Consider the following 20,226-nt stretch of genomic DNA (forward strand, 5'->3'; position numbering starts at 1 on the left):
TGTGTCACCTTCAAGGAAGTGAGAGGTTGAGAGAGGGCCAAAATTCTCCCTGACCCATTGGGAGAGATAAGCAGAGTGGGATTTGTCACAGCTGAGATATTCACAGGAGCACAGTGCAAACAGTCAAGGCTGGTCAGTGTAGCAGTGAGACACGTTCTGTTTATTTCTCTGCAAAGAGTGGAAGAAATACACTGCACTCTACTGCACTACTATACAGGGCAGGGAAGGAAGCTTGGAACTGAGATCTGCCTTTTAGTCAGCGCAGGCCACCTTTGTACATTTAGACTAGTGGATGAGCCTCTTAACTAGCAAATTCCCATCACCCTTTCCAAGTAAGATAAAATCTCTGCCTCTTAACAGAACTGGGGAAAATGTAGCCTAAAATCTAAGGTCTCCCTGTGAGTCTCACACTGGAAAACCAGACCATACCAAAATACCCTTGTGAAATGTTTTACTGTCCACTCAAGGTTTGGACTTAGGCACATTTTTCTATGAAGAGAATCAGTAGGTCCAGAATTAGCAGAAAATAGCTGTACCAATGGACACAGCCCAGATTAACAAGCAGACAAGTGGAATAGAAGTGTGGGAGTTCAGACTCTTATCTACTTTTTCAGATAAAAACACTAAAGGAGAGAAATGCTACCATTTACCACCAGCAAAAGGCAAAGCTTTTGCATTCTCCAAGTCCAAATCACTTTTTCTCTGTTCTCAGGTGTCACAATCAGGTCCAGTGAAAAACCATTTCCCAGGAACTCTCATTTCCAGAAGCCTCCATGTTCCATACACCTGAAACTGGGCAACTGATGGAAAGCAAGACCTGCCAGTCTTTATATGGAAGACTCCATATAGGGCAGGAGAAGCTCCTAAATTACCTGTGTTCCTAGGCCAAACACATATGACCTTGCATTGCAGAGAATCCCCCAAAGATGACAGTATTCTGTCCTGCCAGCTCAGACTCCAAATCAAGACTGATGTCTGGCTGCCCAGGGTGATGAGGCACAGCTGCCTCCTGAGAGACCCTGGGGCAGCAGGGACCTGAGCAGGAAGCAGATGCTCCTCCAGACAGTAGCAACCAAAGGCAAATTTGCCATCTCTGTAACTCCCATAATCTCTGTATTATGTGCAAGATCTGTGCCTGTAAGTTGGGCTAATGCCATCCAAATTCAAACAGGAAGAGCGCTTGTTGAAAGACCAAAAATAAAATGAAGAAGATGTAGAGAGCAGTGAAGGATGCAGTACCTGTGGTGCAGGGAGCACTGTACTCCTGTGTGGCAAACTCATCTGGAAAAGAGAAGGAAAGGGAGAGAGTGAGCTGTCATGACCCCTGGCACTGCTGGCAGAGGAAGGGGTGTCAGAGATGCTTTCCCCAGGCCCCCAGAGCAGGCTGGTGCCACCATCCCCAGTTTCCCCCAGAGGTCCCAGTTGGGGTGGGGGCAGCCCCAGTCCAAGCCCTGTCTGGGGCAGTGGCGGCAAAGCAGAGCCACCTGCACAGGCAGCTCCAGCAGGTCTCCACCCCAGTGTACCCAAGGGCTGCTCAGACACCTCCTCCCAGCACACTGGGCTGAAGTGGGGACAAACAGCTCTGTCACTGCCACTCTGGCACAGCAGCCAGCGCAGCAGAGGCACAAGGAGCAGCAGCTCAGCCTGAAGCACAGGCATGGCCACAGTCCAGGGCCAGAGATGAACATGGGACCCCCAGCATCCACGGCTCTGCCCCTCTGCACTGCCAGAGCTCAGGGCAGGGCTGGGGTGGCAGTGCCAGGCTGGGGACAGCTGTGTGTCCCCACAGCTCCCGTGCCCATGCACGTGTCCCACTGGCCACCCTCGCTCCCACGGGCACTCCCGGCACTCACCTGTCTCGTAGTAGTCATAGACCTTCACCTGGGCTGGCTTCAGGCCCCGCACGGGGATGTCCCGCTCCACCGTGAAGGAGAAGCTGAGGGTCTCCCTGCCCAGCTGGGGAAGGGAAGCAGCAGAGGCTCAGGGGGGCTCTGCACTGCAGGGGCTCCCCTGTGCCTCGGCACTGCCCCTGGGCTCCTGCGCTGTCCCTGGCCACCCATGCTCTGGGGGGACACTGTAGGGCTGCAGGGCTGGCTGAGGGGCAGGGGCAAACCCTGGGACCCTTCCCCACCCTCGGGGAGGCTCCGCTGGTGGGGAAATCAGGGCCTGATCTGTGCACAGGGTGTAGGGAATGCCTCCTGAGGGCTGGGACAGATTTGTCTGCTATGAGACAGACAAGGAGAGCGACTTATGTTCTGTGTTTAAAAGCTCGGAGATGTTAGCAATGCTCTCCATCTCCATTTTGTGCTATTGCCATTGTGCTGCAGAGCTCTGCGGGTGCCCCACGCCAGCCCTGGGTTATTCCTCACCTGCTCAATGTACAGCAAAACATGGTTTGTGTTCACTTCTGTTCGCTGTATCAGTTGGAACCATGTGTTTGAGAGCTGGAAAAAGGAGATGTTGATGATCCGAAGGGAAGTCAGTCAATCCTCCTCAGTTTCTCCCTACCACTAAAATCTCGCCATGTAGGTGCTGTTTGAAGCCCCGCACACGAACACTCTCCCCAGCTCCCACCATCTCAGACTCTTTCACCTTCATGACACAAAAATGGAATGTGGAACCAGCATTGTCATGGCTGTCATATATCTCCCAAGGCTCCTGAGACCCTGATAATACACCTGATGGTCTCCTTCCAGCTTTCCATCTGGGGCTAAACAGCACATATAAGTGCAAGCTACGTCAAGAGCTTGAGGAGTGGAAAGGAAATGCTTCTGCTGGCATCCCTCATTTACCCCTACTCCACAGCTGAGGGGTGGGAGACCTGGAGGAAAATGTGGACAGGTCTAAGAGTAGAGAAGATGCCAGGAAAATAATGAAATGCTACTTTAAACAAAGAAATTGAGGCCACAGATTAAAAAAAAATATACTCAAAGAAGTGCTTCATAGAGCACCCTACCTTCCCCACTGAGGACTTCAACGGGACAAATCCTGACAGCATCTTCACATCAACAATCACCATGTTGGAGACATTGCGTTCCCCTGTGTAACTGAGGAACCAAGCAACAAAGATGCCGTGCACATCTTCTCAAAAGCCAGGCACACTTCCAGCATTCCCATAACACATGGCACCCCACTAAGTCCAGGCAGTCAGCACCTCCTTCTCCAGCTGTGCCAGGTTCTCCTAGTCATCTCCACAGCCACGCACTTGCCCAGCCCTAGGCTAGCAGGACAAGTCCTTCATCCAGAGCCTCTCCTCACACAACAACTGCCTCCTGCCCACCTTCCCAGCAATGTGCTGCACTCCCAGGGCTTCCAGACCGCCTCACCATGGGGACAACCAAACCTCTCCCAGCTCTCATGGCTCGACAGGAAAGCTCAGAACAAAACGCAGACTCACCTGACATTGATGCCAATGTCAAAGACCTTGTGAGCCTTGGAGTCCTCACACGCCTCTGGGATTGTGTGCACATGGAGCATGAAGGGCGCCTCCTCCTGCGTGGGCTGCACGTTGTACCTCAGGCTTGTCTAGGGGACAGCCAGCAGCTCTGTGTGAGCGTGGGTGTGCCTGCTCAACGTGGGAGAGAGGGGACCCCACTTCTCACAGCTCCTCCACACTGCAGAGCCTTCCCTCCTTCTCTCCCACTCTCTCTTCCACATTCCCCTACTGTTTTTTACCTCTTCCCTTTACCCACAGCCTCCCACTTCTCCCCTCTCTCCTGTTCTTTACTCTCCTCCACCTCCATGCAAGGACTCAGTCATCTCAGGGTCTTTTCCAACCTGGATGACTCTATGATCCTGTCTTCTCCCTGGTCCTGCCTGTCCAGGGACTCCCCTCCCAGATGCCAGCTGTTCCCATCACCCTCACCTGCAGGTAGACACATCCTTCACCAGACACCTCCACGCTGTACTCCCCTGGCACCTGGGGAAGGGACACACGCTGCAGCAGCAGCCGGTTGCTGGGATCCACCTGGAAGTCTTGCTGGAAATCCCCTCCAGATCGCAGGGCCACTTTGGAAGCTGCCCCGCTCTTGGCATAGGTGGCGGCTCCATACAGGGACAAGGCTTGGAGAGCCACCACTGTGTCCTGAAAGAGATGAGTCCCAGCACATTGCAGGGAATGCAATTAGCCTCTCCACAGCCTGTCCTTCCACAGGCTGCCCTTTCTGTCAGCTGGCACCCTCCCCTCCATCCTTCCCGTTCTGCAGTGTAAAGAAGAAAAGACAGAGGGAAGGAGCAGCTTCACACATTTCCATTCCCCAGGGGCACTACTTGACACATTTGTCTATAGCCTCTTGAGAACTTGGCAGCCATGGTGGGTACTGCAGGATCTATTGCAGGGCTCCAGTTCCCACCTTCCTGACAAAACTTCCTGCGCTCCCACCTGGCTCCCTGGCATGTCCCATCTTCTGACCTCCATGTGTGAGGTGGCCAGAGAGAAGCAGCTCACCTGGGTGGAGGAGAAGCCCCCATTGGGGTTCTGCTGACTGCTGATCCACTTTGCAATCAGGGATGCAAAGGACAGCTCCTCCTGGGCAGGGGCTGGCTGCGAGGTGAGGTGAGCCAGGAGCACGTAGGCCGTCATCTCCACTTCCGCAGAGGGAGCTCGGGAACGAGCGTACGGGAGATCAGCCTCGGGCTCCTTCCCAGGCCGCTGCCAGTGGACAGACCCATCTGCACAGGAGACACCAGAGAGACAACAAGCAATTGCTAACATGAAATACTGCAAGGCACTTCTCGACCTGCTGCTGCTCCAGGAGGTGTCTGTCATGCAGGGTGAATTGGGAAGGGTCAGGTTTACACATCTTGCAGGTTTACAGTGAGTATGAGACTGCTGAGCCTCAGGCCTAGACACCACTTTCACATGGACATTGATGGACTTGGGCACTGCAGGGAACCAGAGACCTCAGGAGGATGCCCCTCCTTCCCTCTGTGAGTAGAGATGCCAGGGTGTGGCAGTGCCAAACTCTGTGAGGCCAAATGGCCCAAAGAATGGGACCAGGGCTTACCAGCCACCTGCAGGTGGAGAAGGCAAAAGGTGTGGGGGATGCTCCCTTCACAGTTCCACTACCCATCACTTGGCCAAACCCTCTGTCCAGCCTGACATGGACAGATTAGCTCCAAGTGATTACAGGATTTTCCCTGACAACTCAGAACTTGTGCTGTGGCCTCCAAAATGCCCTGTATGCTCATTTTCTCTCTCAGCACACCCATCTCTTCTCTGACTGACATGCCTTGTGCTGTGCAAGGTCACCTTTGCTCCATGTTGAGCCTGTGCCCTGGAAGGCAGGAATGTCCCTGAGCATTGCTAAGTCTGTGCTAAGCAGTGCCTGGTGTGGAGAGAACAGTGGGCTGAGGAGAGGTGGGAGCAGAGCCACGCAAGGGCTCAGCACTGAGGGGATGTTGCCTGGGGCTTCCTGCTGAGCTCTCAGAGTAGAGAAGGCCCTGAGAGGGACTTCCCAGAAAAGTAATCCCTTTGCACAAGTCTTTCCTCTCCTTCCACCTTTCCCTACCCACAGAGGCCAGTGCCTGCAGCCACTGCCCCACCAACAAAAGTCATTCCAGCAAGGGAAGGTGCAAGGCTGGGGAAAGCCACATCCCACCAGGAGCACTCACCCTTTCTCACGGCTTCCGTTTCAAGTGAGTCAAGCAATGCCTTCCGCTTCTCCCTATTCCCTGCCAGGGCAAAGGCATATGCCAGTAGTGCCTTGGTGTACACATGGTTTTCTTTCTGATTTGCTGCTGTTTCCAGGCAGAACAGAGCATTCCGCACCACTGAGTGCTGGAAGGAGAGAGAGACAGAACTAGAGGTGGTCATACTGAGCTCCATCTTAGAACAACAGGAATTGGGATGGTATCTGTGGAGCCTTAGCATTCCACTCTCTGGCCTGAGAAAGATTTTACCATTTTGTATCCCTTCCCTCCAGACCTAATAATTCCTAGAAAAAAGGGGCAGCCAAAGGCTGTTCCTTATCTTGAATCTACTTTTCTTTAACATGTCTTGTTATGGTTTTTCCCAGTTTGATTTAAAGACTGTGAAGCAGAGCTCCAATCCTTCTTCCTTAAGAAGAATTACTGGCCTGACTGTATTCTGGGGTAAGAGGAGTTCTCTGAAATACTGTTTTGCTTTAGATGTGCTGAATACTTGCTTTCCTCCTCCAGCTATCTCCCTGAGACTGTTCTGTGCTTTCGCCCTCTGCTCTATACTTTCCTTTTTGTTTGTTTCCCCTTTTCTGGGACATTTGGAAAAAAATTTGCTTGCCAGAAGTATTGTAGTTTCTAATTTGGTGCTGAACTCTGTCTCCTCACAAGAAAAAAAAAAGTGTGTTTTTTTGTATTTTCTAGAATGGTTTTTGTGATGTTCCCGTTAGCAATGCATGTATTGGTTTAAGAATGCAATCACTACAGCAAAGAGGAATGTAGTTACTTTACATGATCTTATGACAACCAGACACTGTTATGCCATAACCTTTCAGCAAGACATGACTACTCCTCATTTGTGATGGAAAAGCTGCTATAAAATTTAAAAAGTAGGTCTGCAGTAGGAGTATGCCATGACCTGAAAGCTAACAGCACATTTACAGCTTAATAAAGGGTCTAGACAGAGGAGACATATTTTTCTGTTGCTTTGTGCTTTGACCCTGTGCTTTGTGCTGTGTGTGTGTTGGAAGATGAAATCTTTTGTGATCCCTTTTGGAGAAGCAGTTCAGCTGGTTTTAAGAAAGTAAGAATAAACCCAAAATTGGTTGTGTCTATGCCTACTATTGTGTGTAAGGGAAATGTTAGGGAGGAGTGCAGTCCAATGACAGGATGTGACAGTAGACACACATGCTATTAAGGTTTTTATGAGGGCTCAATATGGCTTATTTTACTTAGAGAAATATTCTGTACAAGCCTTAATTACTTAAGGACTTTGTTAATCTTAGCTCATGCAGCTTAACTTAAAATGTCCTCATACCCCACTCAGATTGTGACAAACCCCTTCCTTCACATTCAGTGGCAGTTTTGGACTCAGGTAGGGAGCTGGAAAACATCCTCGTTATCCAATATGGTTATGCCTGAGAGCTTGGCTTCTAAACACCACAGATAACAATGAAAGAATGCTCTTCTGGTGAAAGTGGTGCCATCCTTCCTGACAAAACAATTCCTCCTGCTCATTTTTGCTACACAGGAAAAAACATTGAACACAGAATATTCCCTACTACAATTGGAGCAGAGGGGTTGCAAGAGCCTGGCAATGACACTGGCCCAGCAGTGCTTCTGCTGTGATTCCTACCCCAGTTTTACCTGCACCACCACCTTGTTTCAAAGTGAGGGGACCAGAATGACCAAACCCACACTGCTCTTAAGTGGGCCTCAGACTTCTCACAGAGATGGTATTCCCTATAGGTATACCTTATTCTTCAAGCACTAAGGATGGGGATTTCCCATAAAACCATCTAGAATAAGTAGAGAAAATGACAATGAATGCCTGAGTGTGCCATCCTTTTTTAGAAAGCTGTGATGTTGTATCTGCCCAATAGGCCCAAGACTGGTTCAACAAGATTGTACTATTCTAAGAAACAAAGGAGATTTCTGTAGGTGTAGAAAACCTATTTGGCTCACTTCGGAGAATTAAATATTATTTAACTCACTGTCAACCAGCTGTATGGAACAAATCCATTATCATCCACAAAAGAACTCAGAAAAATGTTAAGTGAAATGTGTATATAGGATAGGACAGGGGTGGAAAATGGAGGAAGATGTTCCTTCAGTCTAGGCTTACATGGAAAGACTATTCAGACAAGATTTCTTCTCTCCAGAGGTATAGGGACCTGGTAATCTGGGCATGGGGACACTGGTAGGGCAGGTTAATGCCATCTGTGGCTCAGGTTGGGGTGCAGACACGTACGGTTACAGGCAGAGGAATCTCCAGTAGTGCAATGGTGATGTAGGCTGCCAGTGTGACCTCATCATTCACTCCACCCTGCAGGGAAACACAAAAGTACTTGTTGATCCCACACAGTGCCACTGACTTCTCCCTGTGCTACATATCTACATCTTGCAGGGGCAAATTCTCCCTGGCCTCCTTTTCATGCTGAGTTCTTCAGAAGATGCTGCTGACTGCTTCCTGCTTCTGTGACAGCCCACATATGTAACTCCTCACTCCTTCCCACACCCCAAGTGCTGAAATAACTCTGTTGATGTCAGGGTGACTTATGGTCAAGCTCCAGCCTGACAAAACCCATGTGGAGCCAACCAGGAGGCAGGTTACCTTCATAGCATTGTTCAGGAGCGTCCCAGAACTGCGGAAACAGCCATTCTCCTTCTGCTTTTGACTAAGCCAGTTCAGAGCATCCTGGATGTGCTTCTCCTCTATGAAGATGTGATGCCGGGCCTGGGCAAAGGACTTGAGGACAAAGGCTGTGAGCCTGAAAGCGGCAGAGGGAAGCAAGACATCCTGAGCAGGCCCTGTATCCATCAGAGGTCATAGGGCCCATTTAACTTCATCTCCACCTCCATTCCAGACTCCACAGTGGCCAAGTACAAGAGAACAGTGAGGAATGAGAGGGCATAAAAAGCAGAAATGAAAAGCCAGAGGTACTGAAGTCTTACCAGGTATTTCCACCTTGCCCATAACGTGGCCCAAAGGTGCTATAAGAACCATCCTGGTGTTTGTACTTCAATTGCCTTTGATACCCTGAAATGAAGAGTGAAAATGTATTTCAGTTGCCACAGTGCTTTTCAAGGAGCCATGCAAAGGAAATGCAGCATACATGGGACACACTGTCCCCTGTGACTATGGTACAAATGTGACCTATGCTGCTCAGTACTACAGAGGAAGTTCAGGGAAACCCCTAGCTCTGAATATCTCTATTCTTGTGCTCTTCCCCTGCAAAAAAATGCATCCCAGACTTGAGAGAAATGGAAGAATGATTCCCAGAGGAGAACTCATTTAAAATGTGAATCCTACACAGGATAGGGATGCAGAAAACAGGATAATTTTCTTTGCAGGAAATGTAATTTCCCTGCAAAATCTGAGTCACAACAGCCCCTTGCTAGTTGGCAGATGCCCACCTGATGGTACTGATATTGTGTCTGTCATCACACCCTAGCTAATGTGGCAAAATTCTGCCCTGGTCAAAGATGAGCAATAGTTTCTACACCTCAGTCCTGAGGAGAATTATAGATTCACACAAACAGCTACCATGATTAATGGTTATAGTCTGATTTATGTATTTCATATAACCCTTTCATTATGGAGGGAAATCCTGAGTTATTGCTAGCCCTGGACATTTTCTGTGTTCCTGCTTGGATGCTGCTGTCTCTCACTCACTCTGTATCTGAGCATAGGATTCCTTCTTACAGATACTGTCTTGTATACCCCTAACCTGGCAGTACCCTGTTCCTTTCTAGAGACAGCCTCACACAGATCCTCCAGGCCAGGGGCCAGCAGTGTCCTTATCCAGTAGCCAAGGGAAGGGATGAACAAAGACAAAAGCTCTCACCGCTCACTAAGTATCCAATGGCCTTGGATTTGACCTCTTCACTCAGCTGCCCTGTCCTGTTCAGATAGTCCAGGATGTAGATGTTGGGTGCAAACAGGACCATGTTCTGCTCCCCACAGCCAAAGGGCATCTGGAGGAGCTGGTGCAGGTTTTGCATGGCAGTGCCCATGAGGTCACCTGGGCAATGGGACAATTCACAGCGCAAATTGGCCATTAGACTGAGCACAGCCTGAAGTGGCAGTGTTTCAAAATAGCATGTGACACTTTGAGGAGGTTTCACTTACCCAGCACTGAGAAATACGCCCTGGCTGAGCCATCCACCACAGTCTGTGGGAGAACCAAGGAGACTGTCTCCGACACTGACTCTTCTGGGATAAAAAGCAGATTAATTTGGTTGCAATTCCAGATGATCTACAATGCATGGGTAGCAGCTATCCATGTGTGAGACACTATTCCCTGAAGAGGAGTTTCCTGACTTCAACAAATCCATTCATCTGTAATTTTGCTGATGAAGTTTCCCATCCTGCGAATTTTGTATTGGGCTGCAACACCCTCACACACAGATTGTCATGGAATTCTACATGGCACCATCAACCAGCCTTGACTGACAAATGTACCTTTTCCAGCCTATTTTTCTGGCCTTTTCTGCTTTGGTGGGCAGACCTGGCTTACTGCAGAGTCTGGATTGTGATTTTACATCTGTTAAATGAAAGGCATTATAGATAACCATATCAAATCCCAAATACTCTCTCCTCACATTGACCTGGCCAGCCTCATTTCCTAAAAGATGTGCTTCTGCCTCTCTAATTGTAGACACTATCACATCCTCGGCTATTTTTCAACAGGAAGAATTATTTTCACTAACAGTTGGACATACATTTAGTATGTTCAATTTTATCATATCCCTATACCTTTCTTCTCAGAGTGGAGCACTCACAAACCTTTTATTCCACCTTTGTCTTTAGTTCCTATCTCAGCAAAGAAAGTTTTGGAAAACAAATGGCTCTTACCAGATGCACAGAGCAGAGAGTTGTACGTCGTTTCCACTTCAATCCCTTCCGGCTTGGGGAAAAGGCCAATGAAAAAAAAAGCAAAACATGAGTAACAATAGTGACAAAGAAAAGGAAGAAATATGAAAAGGAAAAGAAAAAGGCAGTCTTTGAAAATTGCCCAGAAATTTTTCTCCTCCATGTGCAAAACTGAGAATAATTGAGGACTGTAACATACTGGCTTATTACAAGTATGAAATGTAATATATCTTCTTTTCTTTCTTATTACTGCGGGAAGCCCTTCAGTTTCACAGTTTGTGATGGAGATAACATGCAAGGTGATGTTTTCAACAGAAACATGGGACCCAGTCATCCAAGCTGCCACTCACTGTGGCCCAGTCTAGTAGAGCTCTCCAGGCTGTGGTGCTGGCTGAGAGCCTGGCACACTGGGAGGATAAGTATCCAAGAACTTTGGTGGCAGCTAGAGCACTCCAATGCGCCTACAAGTGACATGCTACAACAACCAAAGTTTAAATGTCTGCCACAGTCAATTGGTTTATAAGTTCTAGTCTAGTCTTTGAAGTCAGAAAGGAATCTCTCTTTTCTGTTGAGATGGGTGAAAATATTTTGCAGAAAACTCAGGAGTCAAATGTTTACTAGAAAACTTCTTTTCAATCAGAATTTATTTTAGTGAGATCCCTGCACCAATTTTTTAACCTCTAAATAGGAGAGTTCCCATTGTTTCACTATTGCCAGCTGATATTTTTTTCCCAGAGTATAAACAAGAGTACTATTGCCTTCACTTTCTCACAATCAGAATACATTTTCTCTCATTCTTCATTATGAAAAGACAGAAAAGTATTAAAAGAGCAGGGAAAAAAAAGAGAAAAATGAAAAAGTTTTTTGGATAAACTGTGATGGAGCTAAATGCTTCTGTTTAAAAAGGCACCTTCTTGTTTGTTTCAATATGTCAATCTTATATGCAACTAAATGAGAAATCCATTGTTTTGTTTGATTTTCAACAGGAAATTAAAACATACAAACTTTAATTGTTTGAAAAATTTCCTTTCCAAATGAAAAATTCCTAGGTGAAAAAAATCCCTTTTCCCAAAGAGTGAGGCTCGGTCTCTCAAGGGGCAGGAAGATGCCCTGGGGCCTCTGGCACACTCACTCCTCTCTCCTGGGATGCACTGCCTGCTGCAGGGAATATTGTCATCCATGTGCTCAAGGCAATGCAGCTTCACCACAAACATATTACACTGTATCCATCCCTGCTAATTAATTGTTCAGCCTTGGAGGCTAATCTCTGATTCCATCCTGTCAGGGCTTGCTGTAGATTAATTACCACAGTAACAGGATAGGATGAGCAATCTCTCAGACACCCTGACAGAAATAACTCCAATACTCGTTCAGTAATTTACATTCCCCTGCCATCTGCAAGGAAAGACTTTACAATGCTCTATCTTCCTGTATCTTCAAAGAACAAAACAGTCTTTTTCCTGAAGGGGTATGTGAAATTAGGAAAATTTCCTGAAATGTTAAACAGTTGTTCATGTATTATACATTCAAATCCATTTGTAAATAATTAAAAATAAATAAATAAATAAAAAGCTTGGCAGATAGGACTGTTGTTCCATGATTACATTCTGGTTAGTAAAACGTTTCCTGAAGCTACATGATTCCTAGCTCTTCCTTACTGAAAACTGGAATGTCTGCAATGTAAGGAGGACTTATTATTATATAGATTTCCCTATACAACAAGCTGGTACTCTTTGCTTGCTAATAGCATCACTGGGAGTCTTATACTGTGGCTTAATTTATGAGTGGCGATTTATCATGTGAAAAACTATGTTTTTATCATTGCAAAACACTGCTTAAGAAGCGTACAAAAGAATGTAAAAATGAAAGGTTAGTTACACTGTTTTGAACATTCTTAGAACTGTAATAAAAGCAAAACAATGATGTTTAGAAATATTTGTAGATGGTAGTGACTGTTCCATATTCCAGAGTACAGGCCATGGGCTGGAGGAGAAGAATAAGCTTTCTGTCTAGTGTTTATTCACAGCCTATCCCTGTGATTTATTACAGGCATACCCAAGGATTTCTCATTTATCTCTGATGTGATGTGTCTTGGAAAAGCCTGTCATTATTGCCTGCCTTATTATTCCTGTCCCTCTCTGTAATGTAAGGCTCTGCTTTGACTGTGAGATGACAGCATTATGAGTTATGGGCTCTATTGGCCTGTGTTAGATTTATCAGTGCTTCTTTTGTAAAAGCTTGCAGAATAAGAGTCCCACAAGCCATTATTGCTGCTCTCATGGCTAAACTAGAAAACCTTTATCACACAGCAGCCCTTTCTGTTACTATTGATGCTTTCCAGTGCCCCAAAAATGAGCAGCCCACATACCTCCACCAGCAGCTGTCTGATGACCGTGTCCTTCCTCCCTTTCTCAGGGCTCTCCACAATGTAGTTCCCACAGGGTGGCTGGTTCTGTAGGGCCTCAGTGGTCACTGAGAACTCCACCTGCCCTGGAGGAAACAGGGGTCAGTCAGCCCTGCCAGGCAGAGCCGGGAAATGCAGGTTGGTGTTTGTGCTGGGAACTCTGTGATGCATTACAGAGAAGCTTTTCCAGGAGGAGAACTAAATCTGAGACAGGTTTTATCTTGGTCCAGATGCAGCCTTCCAGATCACCTCCTTTGTGATGGCCACCCAAGCACATATTAGTCTATCAGCATGAGGAGTAGTGATTGGGAAGGTCTCATAAATCAAATGGTCTATTTCTGGGAGGCTTCAGAGAAAGCAAGCTTTGATTATAAAAATTCAGACCTAAGCACATTAAAACAAGACATTCTTAGCTCCACAACTGGAATGTCCAAGTCCTTTGCATGCATTAAGGGAATTTGTTATTTCTATTAAAATGGTGGGAAAGCCATGGCCTGTAACATGTTGTTTGTTTAGGACCTGGAAACACTACACCCAGTGTAGCGTCTCAACCTCCGGCCTGACGAAGAGAAGATCCTTCCAAACAGGTTTAGAGTCACCTAGCTCCTCACACCAAAGATCTGATGCCATACACTGATGTCTGATCCCAGTACCTTCTTGTCATCTAGTCTCTTACCTAGAGATCTTGGTGTTACTGCCCAAGCAGCAGTTTTTCTTTCATTCACGCAGATGCAGTAGGATTCTTCCTGTTTCCCCACTGGTACAGCCAGGAAATCAGTAGATTCAGCCAGAGACACACTGACCTGCCAGTTGTACAGAGAGGGGTCATGAGGTTTGGGCTTGCAGAGAAGCTGGAGTTATTGCAGACAATGCAGCACATGGAAATAGGTGGTGGAGCTGGTTATACAGTGGGACTGAGGACATTATGGATATTGCAGTACATGCTGCCTGATAAAGGAGGAAATGATGGAAATTTGTACATTTGTAGGAGATTGGGGGTAAGTGTAGAGAACAGGATCTTTGGAAAGGAAATCAATTCTGGGAAAATGAATAGCAGGAGACCAGTTGTGCCATGAATTAAAGATCTCCCTTGTGATTAGTTAGGTGGAGAGAGAAAATGCCAGCAGTGGGAAAGCTAGTAAGGGAACAAAGAAAAGTAGAATAAGGGAACAAGGAAAAGGGAAATAAAGTGCCTGAAAATAGCAAACAAATAGGAAATACAGAGACATATGTGAGAGTGCATTGGAATGACTGGATAAGCCCCTCCTTGTTTCAGCTTCATTCCTTTTAGAATAAAAATCTGTATTTATAAAAAAAACTTAGCAAAGGCAATTGAGATTCTTTATTAATCCCTTCCCAAATTTTCTCTTGTCTTTTTATGTTAGAAAAAAATGCAGATAAGAATGGTGAAGCTATCTAGCTCTCCTCAGTGTTTTAGGGCCAGATGCAACAAATTACAGGAAGTCTACACATTCCAGCAAATCTTCTGTGAAGTTTTGTAAGATGAGACTAAAGGCTGAACACAAATATCCACCCTGGATATTGTGGAATTTCCATTTGGGTATGCGATGATTCTGTGATCTGTGAAGAACCCAAGCTCTCTACTTCTGTAGAACAATGATATAAATTTGCGATGACAAGGCTGGGGAGTCTCAGTAGCAGAGCTTCAGGCTCTGAATCAAAATTTTGTCAGGAAAACGCACTCCCTCTTCACTGAATACAACAAGGATTCATACATATGTACACCTATACGAAATTACATTTGCACATCTGTCACCTGGTTGGAACACCTTGTTAAAAAAGGCCCACTGTAGTCTTCCCATGGCTGTTAGGCTGAGCAAAGCTGTGACATCCCTTACCCTGATGCAGGCAGGCAGGTAGTTGAACACGGTGGCTTTCAGCGTGAAGGACTCCCCCCGCACTACAGAGTAGGGCATGGTGAGCTCGACAAAGAAGGGCTGGAAGGCTCTGAGGGACACTGTGGGGGACAGCCCAAAGCCTGTGTCTGCTGAAGTGCAGAATGCATTGGCTTTCCACTCAGTGATGGTGTCAGGGATGGTCACTTCTAGATCAGCTTTTCCCTCAGAGCTGGTGAGGGACAGAGAACAAGATTTCTGTTATATTCTGGTGTTCATCTCTTCTCTCAGCCTACTGAGTAACATCTGCTGACAACAAACCCCTGACCAGCTGGGATATAGACACTGGCTTTTGCATGTTCCTCTAAAACATCCTGTACTTAATGTCCTTAAAAAATCCCTTTGCCTACTAGAAATACTCCTCTTACTGAAATACTGATACATCCAGAGGCTTTAACCTAGTCCAAGGTTTAGGCCTCGTGACCACACTCTACATTCCCTTAAACACTTACTTCACTGGAACTATGTCCCAGATCCATGTCTCAGGGAAGTACTTCCGGACAGTTTCCAGAGAATTGCCGTCAACCATATCTTCTACCATGTCATAAGCTAATTCTTCATGCAGATTCATTGTCAACACTATAAAATGTATTCCAGGACAGGAAGAAAGGAAAAGATGTGTCAAACTCCCTTCTAAACCAGGAACATAATTTCCATCCTGGTAGTTGTTATTCTTACATCAAATTTTAAAATAGAAAGAACAGCTTTGACATCTTGGCCACTGGAACCATTAATTTCTCTGTTGCCATCCCAGCATTTAATTTTTCTTAATGTTGCTGCTCTTCTTTATAGAGATTAGATGGAGTTGAGTATTTTCCCCCACTGCCAGCAAACGCCTCAGTGCCAAAAAACCATGCATAATGATGTTATCGAGGATGTATTTCTACAGCAATACAGAATCAAATGTGAAACTTACTGTCCCCAGATATTGCCATGGCACACAGTTTAATAATCTGGTTGAAGAACTGATTGCATTTATACATGACCAGAAACAGAAGCAACACTTGGCTCTCCCTCTAGGAATTTTTACAAAATGAACATGGGTCTTTACATCTCTGGCCATTAACAAATATACAGGAAGGTGCTTTCTCACAGTGTTGCATACTGTTGTGCCATATGAAAGGCTTTTCGATCAGCCTTAGGGGAATTTACCTCTTCTCAAAGCAGACTGTCTTGAGCCATACTCTGATCACAAATCCTCCATTTCAAAACCAAAGGTCTGATCTCGTATGAGTAGGAGGCTAGAAGCTGTCACTGGACCAAGAGCTACAGTTGTTTAACTGGAGCTGGGGTACTGCACCATAAAAGTCAGTAACTGGAAGTGATATAGGTGAGTCTTTCATATAGTATTTCTAATCTCAGATCTCTTTAAGGAAACAAGCATACAAAATAATTATCATTCTCCTATCTTCACAGTCACTGATCCTGCAGAGAATTGACATGACCTACCTAGCCCCTTATAATCATGTAGCTGGGGAAACTGGGAACAGAACCAAATCTTTCAGCCTCCGGTGGTAAAATACTGACCCACAGAACTGTACCACCTTTTCATTTGTCTCGGCCCACTTTTGCCCTAGTTGTTCCTCTAGCTATTGCTAGAATGTGGCTGCCTAGAAGCAAATACTCCTTTTTAAAGTTTCCATAGCTGGACTCAGATCTTATGGGAACAAAAACCTCACTGCTTTGTGCTGAAAGACTCATTTAGTGCCTACAAGCCCTCCCTTGATGCAGGGACTGGCATGGGAGTCACCAAGCACAGAGTTCTAGCCAGGCACATCTGGCTGCCTGGGAAGATGCAGGCAGAGTTGGATCAGTTGCACATTTCAAGACTAAGTCCAGAAAGGAGGGATCCTGAATTAGGTCAGAATACCTGAACACAATCAGATCTGCCTGTGTAATTAATATTCAAAGATTCAAAGAGGGAAGGAAAGAAGTAGGGTGGTAAATTTTAGGAGGTTGTGTGAGAGGTAAAACCAAAAAGTACTAGAACCACTGTAACTCCTTTCCATCATGTGTTCTGGGTAATGCTCGCAGAGTTCAGGCTTATGGATCTTGCTGCTAGTGAAGACTTTTAAGCCCAATTCCTAGTAAACAAAGAGAAAGAAGAAAAAAAATATGCAAAAGAATGGTTTGAAAATAAATTTTATTTAGTATGTCAAGACTGGATGTACCTAAATCTGGTATTGATCAGAATAACTAAGGCTTGTATGTAAATTCCAGGTAGGCTAGTTTGACACAGATGTGGAGTCCCTGTCCTGTTATTCTTATACTAAGGCTAAATCCTGACACAATCAGATGGAAAGGTAAGGCCACAAGCCTGCCTTGGGGACAGCTGCCTGGGTGAAAATGGCATGTGTGAAATGCACTAGAGTGAGGGTACCCAGAAAACTTTGTGCAATGGGTTATCAAATTAACTGATACTTTAATAAATACCTATTTAAACCAGGGAAAGAAAACATGAGTGAATGAGGAATTTCTATTTTTATGACACTAGAGGTAATTTCTCAGGACTGCTTCCTCACTCATTTGCAGGTGTCTCTACTGTGAAGAGCCCTTTCAAAGTTCTAATGGTTTAGAGAAGCACTCAGTTGCTATTTATAGGCTAAATAGATGTGGGAACTGGGCCTGGTTATTTTCTTGCATAAGAGCATGAGCAAGTTTACAGCAAATGAGCTTATTTTTTTATTAAAAAGCCCTTCAGGGCAGGTGAAAAGAAGAGAGGAGACTGAATTTGAAAAGGGAACAATAGAGAAAAATAAAAGGCTGGTGCTTACTTTGAGAATGCTGTAGGCATCCCCTTCGCCGTCAGAAGAGATGGGTATGTAGAGAAATCCATTTAATGACAGATTGTCAAGTGATACACATGGATTTACATTGTCTTCTTCCAAGTAGTAGTCCCTGAAGCTATAACCCTGGCTTTCCTTCAGTGGGAGCAGATGATACACCTGAGGAAGTGCAAATGGCAGGGAACAATGCAGTAGGTCAACACTTACAGGGACATACACAACCTAACACTCCATTGGTAAATGGCAGCTTCTAAAAAACAAGTGTAAAGAATGCAACTGTAAAAATACATAGCCCCATGTCTGTAGTGTTGTTAGTGAGTACTTGCTTGATTCTTGTACTTGCTCATTACCAAAAGTAGCCAAGACTCACAGAGCTGGGAGAAAGCTCATTTTCAGGTTTCATAAGGAGAACACTCTTGTCCACTGCACGGAGGGCACACAGGGATCTAGGAGAGGTGTGGAGTTGCAGGTGTGTGTTGGAAGCAGGAAGACCTTCCTTGGGTGCAAAACTCAATTTCACCTGCAAATCCAAAAGGAAGTTCAAGCAATCACTTTTCCAGACAATGTTACATTATTATTCTGACCCTTCTAGCTGTGTGAACTGAGGTCTGCTAGTGTCTAATGCATATTGATCTTTGATCAATGTAATTAATAAGGATGAGAGATTCTCTTTTTGTTTCTGTCTTGCCCCACTTTTTATTTTCATAGCTTTGTAGCTTATTCTGGTCACCAGTCCTCAGTCAATATCTAGTCTGAACATTTTACGAACCCATTGTGAATTCTGCCTTCATTCTGGAAATCTAAACTGAGCTGCTGTCCACAAGACAAACATGGGTTGCATAAAGCCATGACTTATACTCACTTTATTAGGGAGGCACATTTCAACCTGGAAATCTTCTGAGCTGGCGATGACTTCCCCGCTGGGTGAGGTGGTGTACACAAGCATCTGTGCCACAGGAGCAATCGCTGCCTCCACAGAGAAGCTCAAGCGAAATGTCCCATACGCTAACAGGGAGAACAAAAGGCTATTCAACATGCAAAAGGTTCCAGGATATGCATCTGCCTTCTCCAGATAAAAAAAAAGTCAAGTTCACTCATGCTGAACATTTTTAGTTATCTGAGGCCAGAAAACTGACGCATGACTAAAATTTATGGCTCCTGCTGAAGACACCTGCATTCCAAGACTGATTGTGAATTGACAAAAAACTTGAATTTGGAGGGCCTCAACCTGCCTTCTAGTTAACATGTGGCATAATTTCTTGATGCTCCCAACCCTTTTTTTCCCTCAAGCTCCAACATCTACCAAAAAATGGTTGAGGCAAAAAAAAGTAACAGAGCTGTTGCAAAGGGTGACAGCAGTGAAGGTTGCAGAGTGGCTGGAAGAATAACTTGGCAAGGTTACTTCTAAGCAAGTACTTATCTGGAACACCAAACTATTGCTCCAAACATGGTAGAAAATGCCCCTCTGTGCTAGAAAACTCCTATCTGGGCCTGAGCTTTATGTCACAATCTATGCAAGATGACAGAATATCCCCTGGTGCCAGCCTGGGTGGGAGTTTAGTCACTGCTACCAATGTGGATACAGAACTTTGTACAGCACATGAGATCTTTTACTGCCATAATCTGTTTATATCTACTGCAGTGCAACTCACAGACTTACAAAATGTCTACCTCTTCTCATTTTCAGAAGACATTTGAATTTGTATCACAGGCTGTATCTGTTACTGAAAAATGTAATCCTTGGACATCTATGCGGATAAATCTAAACGTGTTAATTAGAATATAGGTATGCATGTGTTTGGATGCTTACAAGGCAGGAACGATTAAAACAATTACAGTAGTTTCACGAATACAAGCCGCACGGATTATAAGCCGCACCCCCGGTGCCTCGACAATGTTGCTGTCTTTGTCAATAGATAAGCCGCACCCTGAATATTAGCCGCACTTTCGTTCGTCGCGAGAATCCGTGCGCAGCTTTCACAAATTGGCCAATTAGTAACAGGATCGCGGCATAGCGGGCTTTACTGGCTCGGGGCGGGGCCAGGAAGGCTCGGCCCGCTCATGGTTGCTGACGGGGCCGGCCGGGTGGTGCTGCAGCCGCCGCCGGGCTCACTGGCCCCCCTCTCCCATCAGCACCGCCCCGCCGCTGCGTTTACGTACTCGCCCTGCTGGCGGGCCAGCCACTGCCGCCGCTGGCAGGCATGCCGGCCGCCTCGCCGCTGCGTTGTTTACGTACTCGCCCTGCCGGCGGACCAGCCACTGCCGCCGCTGGCAGGCATGCCGGCCGCCTCGCCGCTGCGTTCACGTACTCGCCCTGCTGGCGGGCCAGCCACTGCCGCCGCTGGCAGGCATGCCGGCCGCCTCGCCGCTGTGTTTACGTACTCGCCCTGTTGGCAGGCCAGCCACTGCTGCCGCTGGCAGGCATGCCGGCCGCCTCGCCGCTGCGTTCACGTACTTGCCCTGCCGGTGGGCCAGCCACTGCCGCCGCTGGCAGGCATGCCGGCCGCCTCGCCGCTGCGTTTACGTACTCGCCCTGCCGGCGGGCCAGCCGCTGCCGCCGCTGCCAGGCTCACCGGCCGCCCCCTCCCATCTGCACCGCCGCCGCGT

The 20,226-nt window shown here is 46.5% G+C and overlaps 1 protein-coding gene across 4 annotated transcripts in view; it reads right to left on the bottom strand.

Moving 5' to 3' along the window:
* Positions 1-20,226, bottom strand: part of LOC117011519 (alpha-2-macroglobulin-like) — a 37,587-nt gene that overhangs the window by 1,304 nt on the left and 16,057 nt on the right. The window contains exons 14-35 of one of the 4 annotated variants that reach the window (XM_033086962.2): positions 18,482-18,624; positions 17,990-18,139; positions 17,608-17,778; positions 16,827-16,917; positions 15,286-15,412; positions 14,777-15,005; positions 13,594-13,720; positions 12,882-13,003; positions 10,496-10,547; positions 9,770-9,853; positions 9,486-9,662; positions 8,593-8,677; positions 8,252-8,408; positions 7,889-7,963; positions 5,614-5,779; positions 4,448-4,671; positions 3,866-4,084; positions 3,398-3,525; positions 2,957-3,047; positions 2,370-2,444; positions 1,854-1,956; positions 1,240-1,281 (exon numbers count right to left, since the gene is read on the bottom strand). In XM_033086962.2, the coding sequence (XP_032942853.1) occupies positions 1,240-1,281; positions 1,854-1,956; positions 2,370-2,444; positions 2,957-3,047; positions 3,398-3,525; positions 3,866-4,084; positions 4,448-4,671; positions 5,614-5,779; positions 7,889-7,963; positions 8,252-8,408; positions 8,593-8,677; positions 9,486-9,662; positions 9,770-9,853; positions 10,496-10,547; positions 12,882-13,003; positions 13,594-13,720; positions 14,777-15,005; positions 15,286-15,412; positions 16,827-16,917; positions 17,608-17,778; positions 17,990-18,139; positions 18,482-18,624 (2,838 nt within the window). Of the gene's footprint in view, positions 1-1,239; positions 1,282-1,853; positions 1,957-2,369; positions 2,445-2,956; positions 3,048-3,397; positions 3,526-3,865; positions 4,085-4,447; positions 4,672-5,613; positions 5,780-7,888; positions 7,964-8,251; positions 8,409-8,592; positions 8,678-9,485; positions 9,663-9,769; positions 9,854-10,495; positions 10,548-12,881; positions 13,004-13,593; positions 13,721-14,776; positions 15,006-15,285; positions 15,413-16,817; positions 16,918-17,607; positions 17,779-17,989; positions 18,140-18,481; positions 18,625-20,226 lie in introns of all 4 variants that reach the window. The other 3 variants (XM_033086957.2, XM_033086951.2, XM_033086945.2) reach the window with 3 other exon arrangements.

This window comes from Catharus ustulatus, chromosome 2 (genome assembly GCF_009819885.2).
Source record: "Catharus ustulatus isolate bCatUst1 chromosome 2, bCatUst1.pri.v2, whole genome shotgun sequence".
NCBI lineage: Eukaryota > Metazoa > Chordata > Aves > Passeriformes > Turdidae > Catharus > Catharus ustulatus.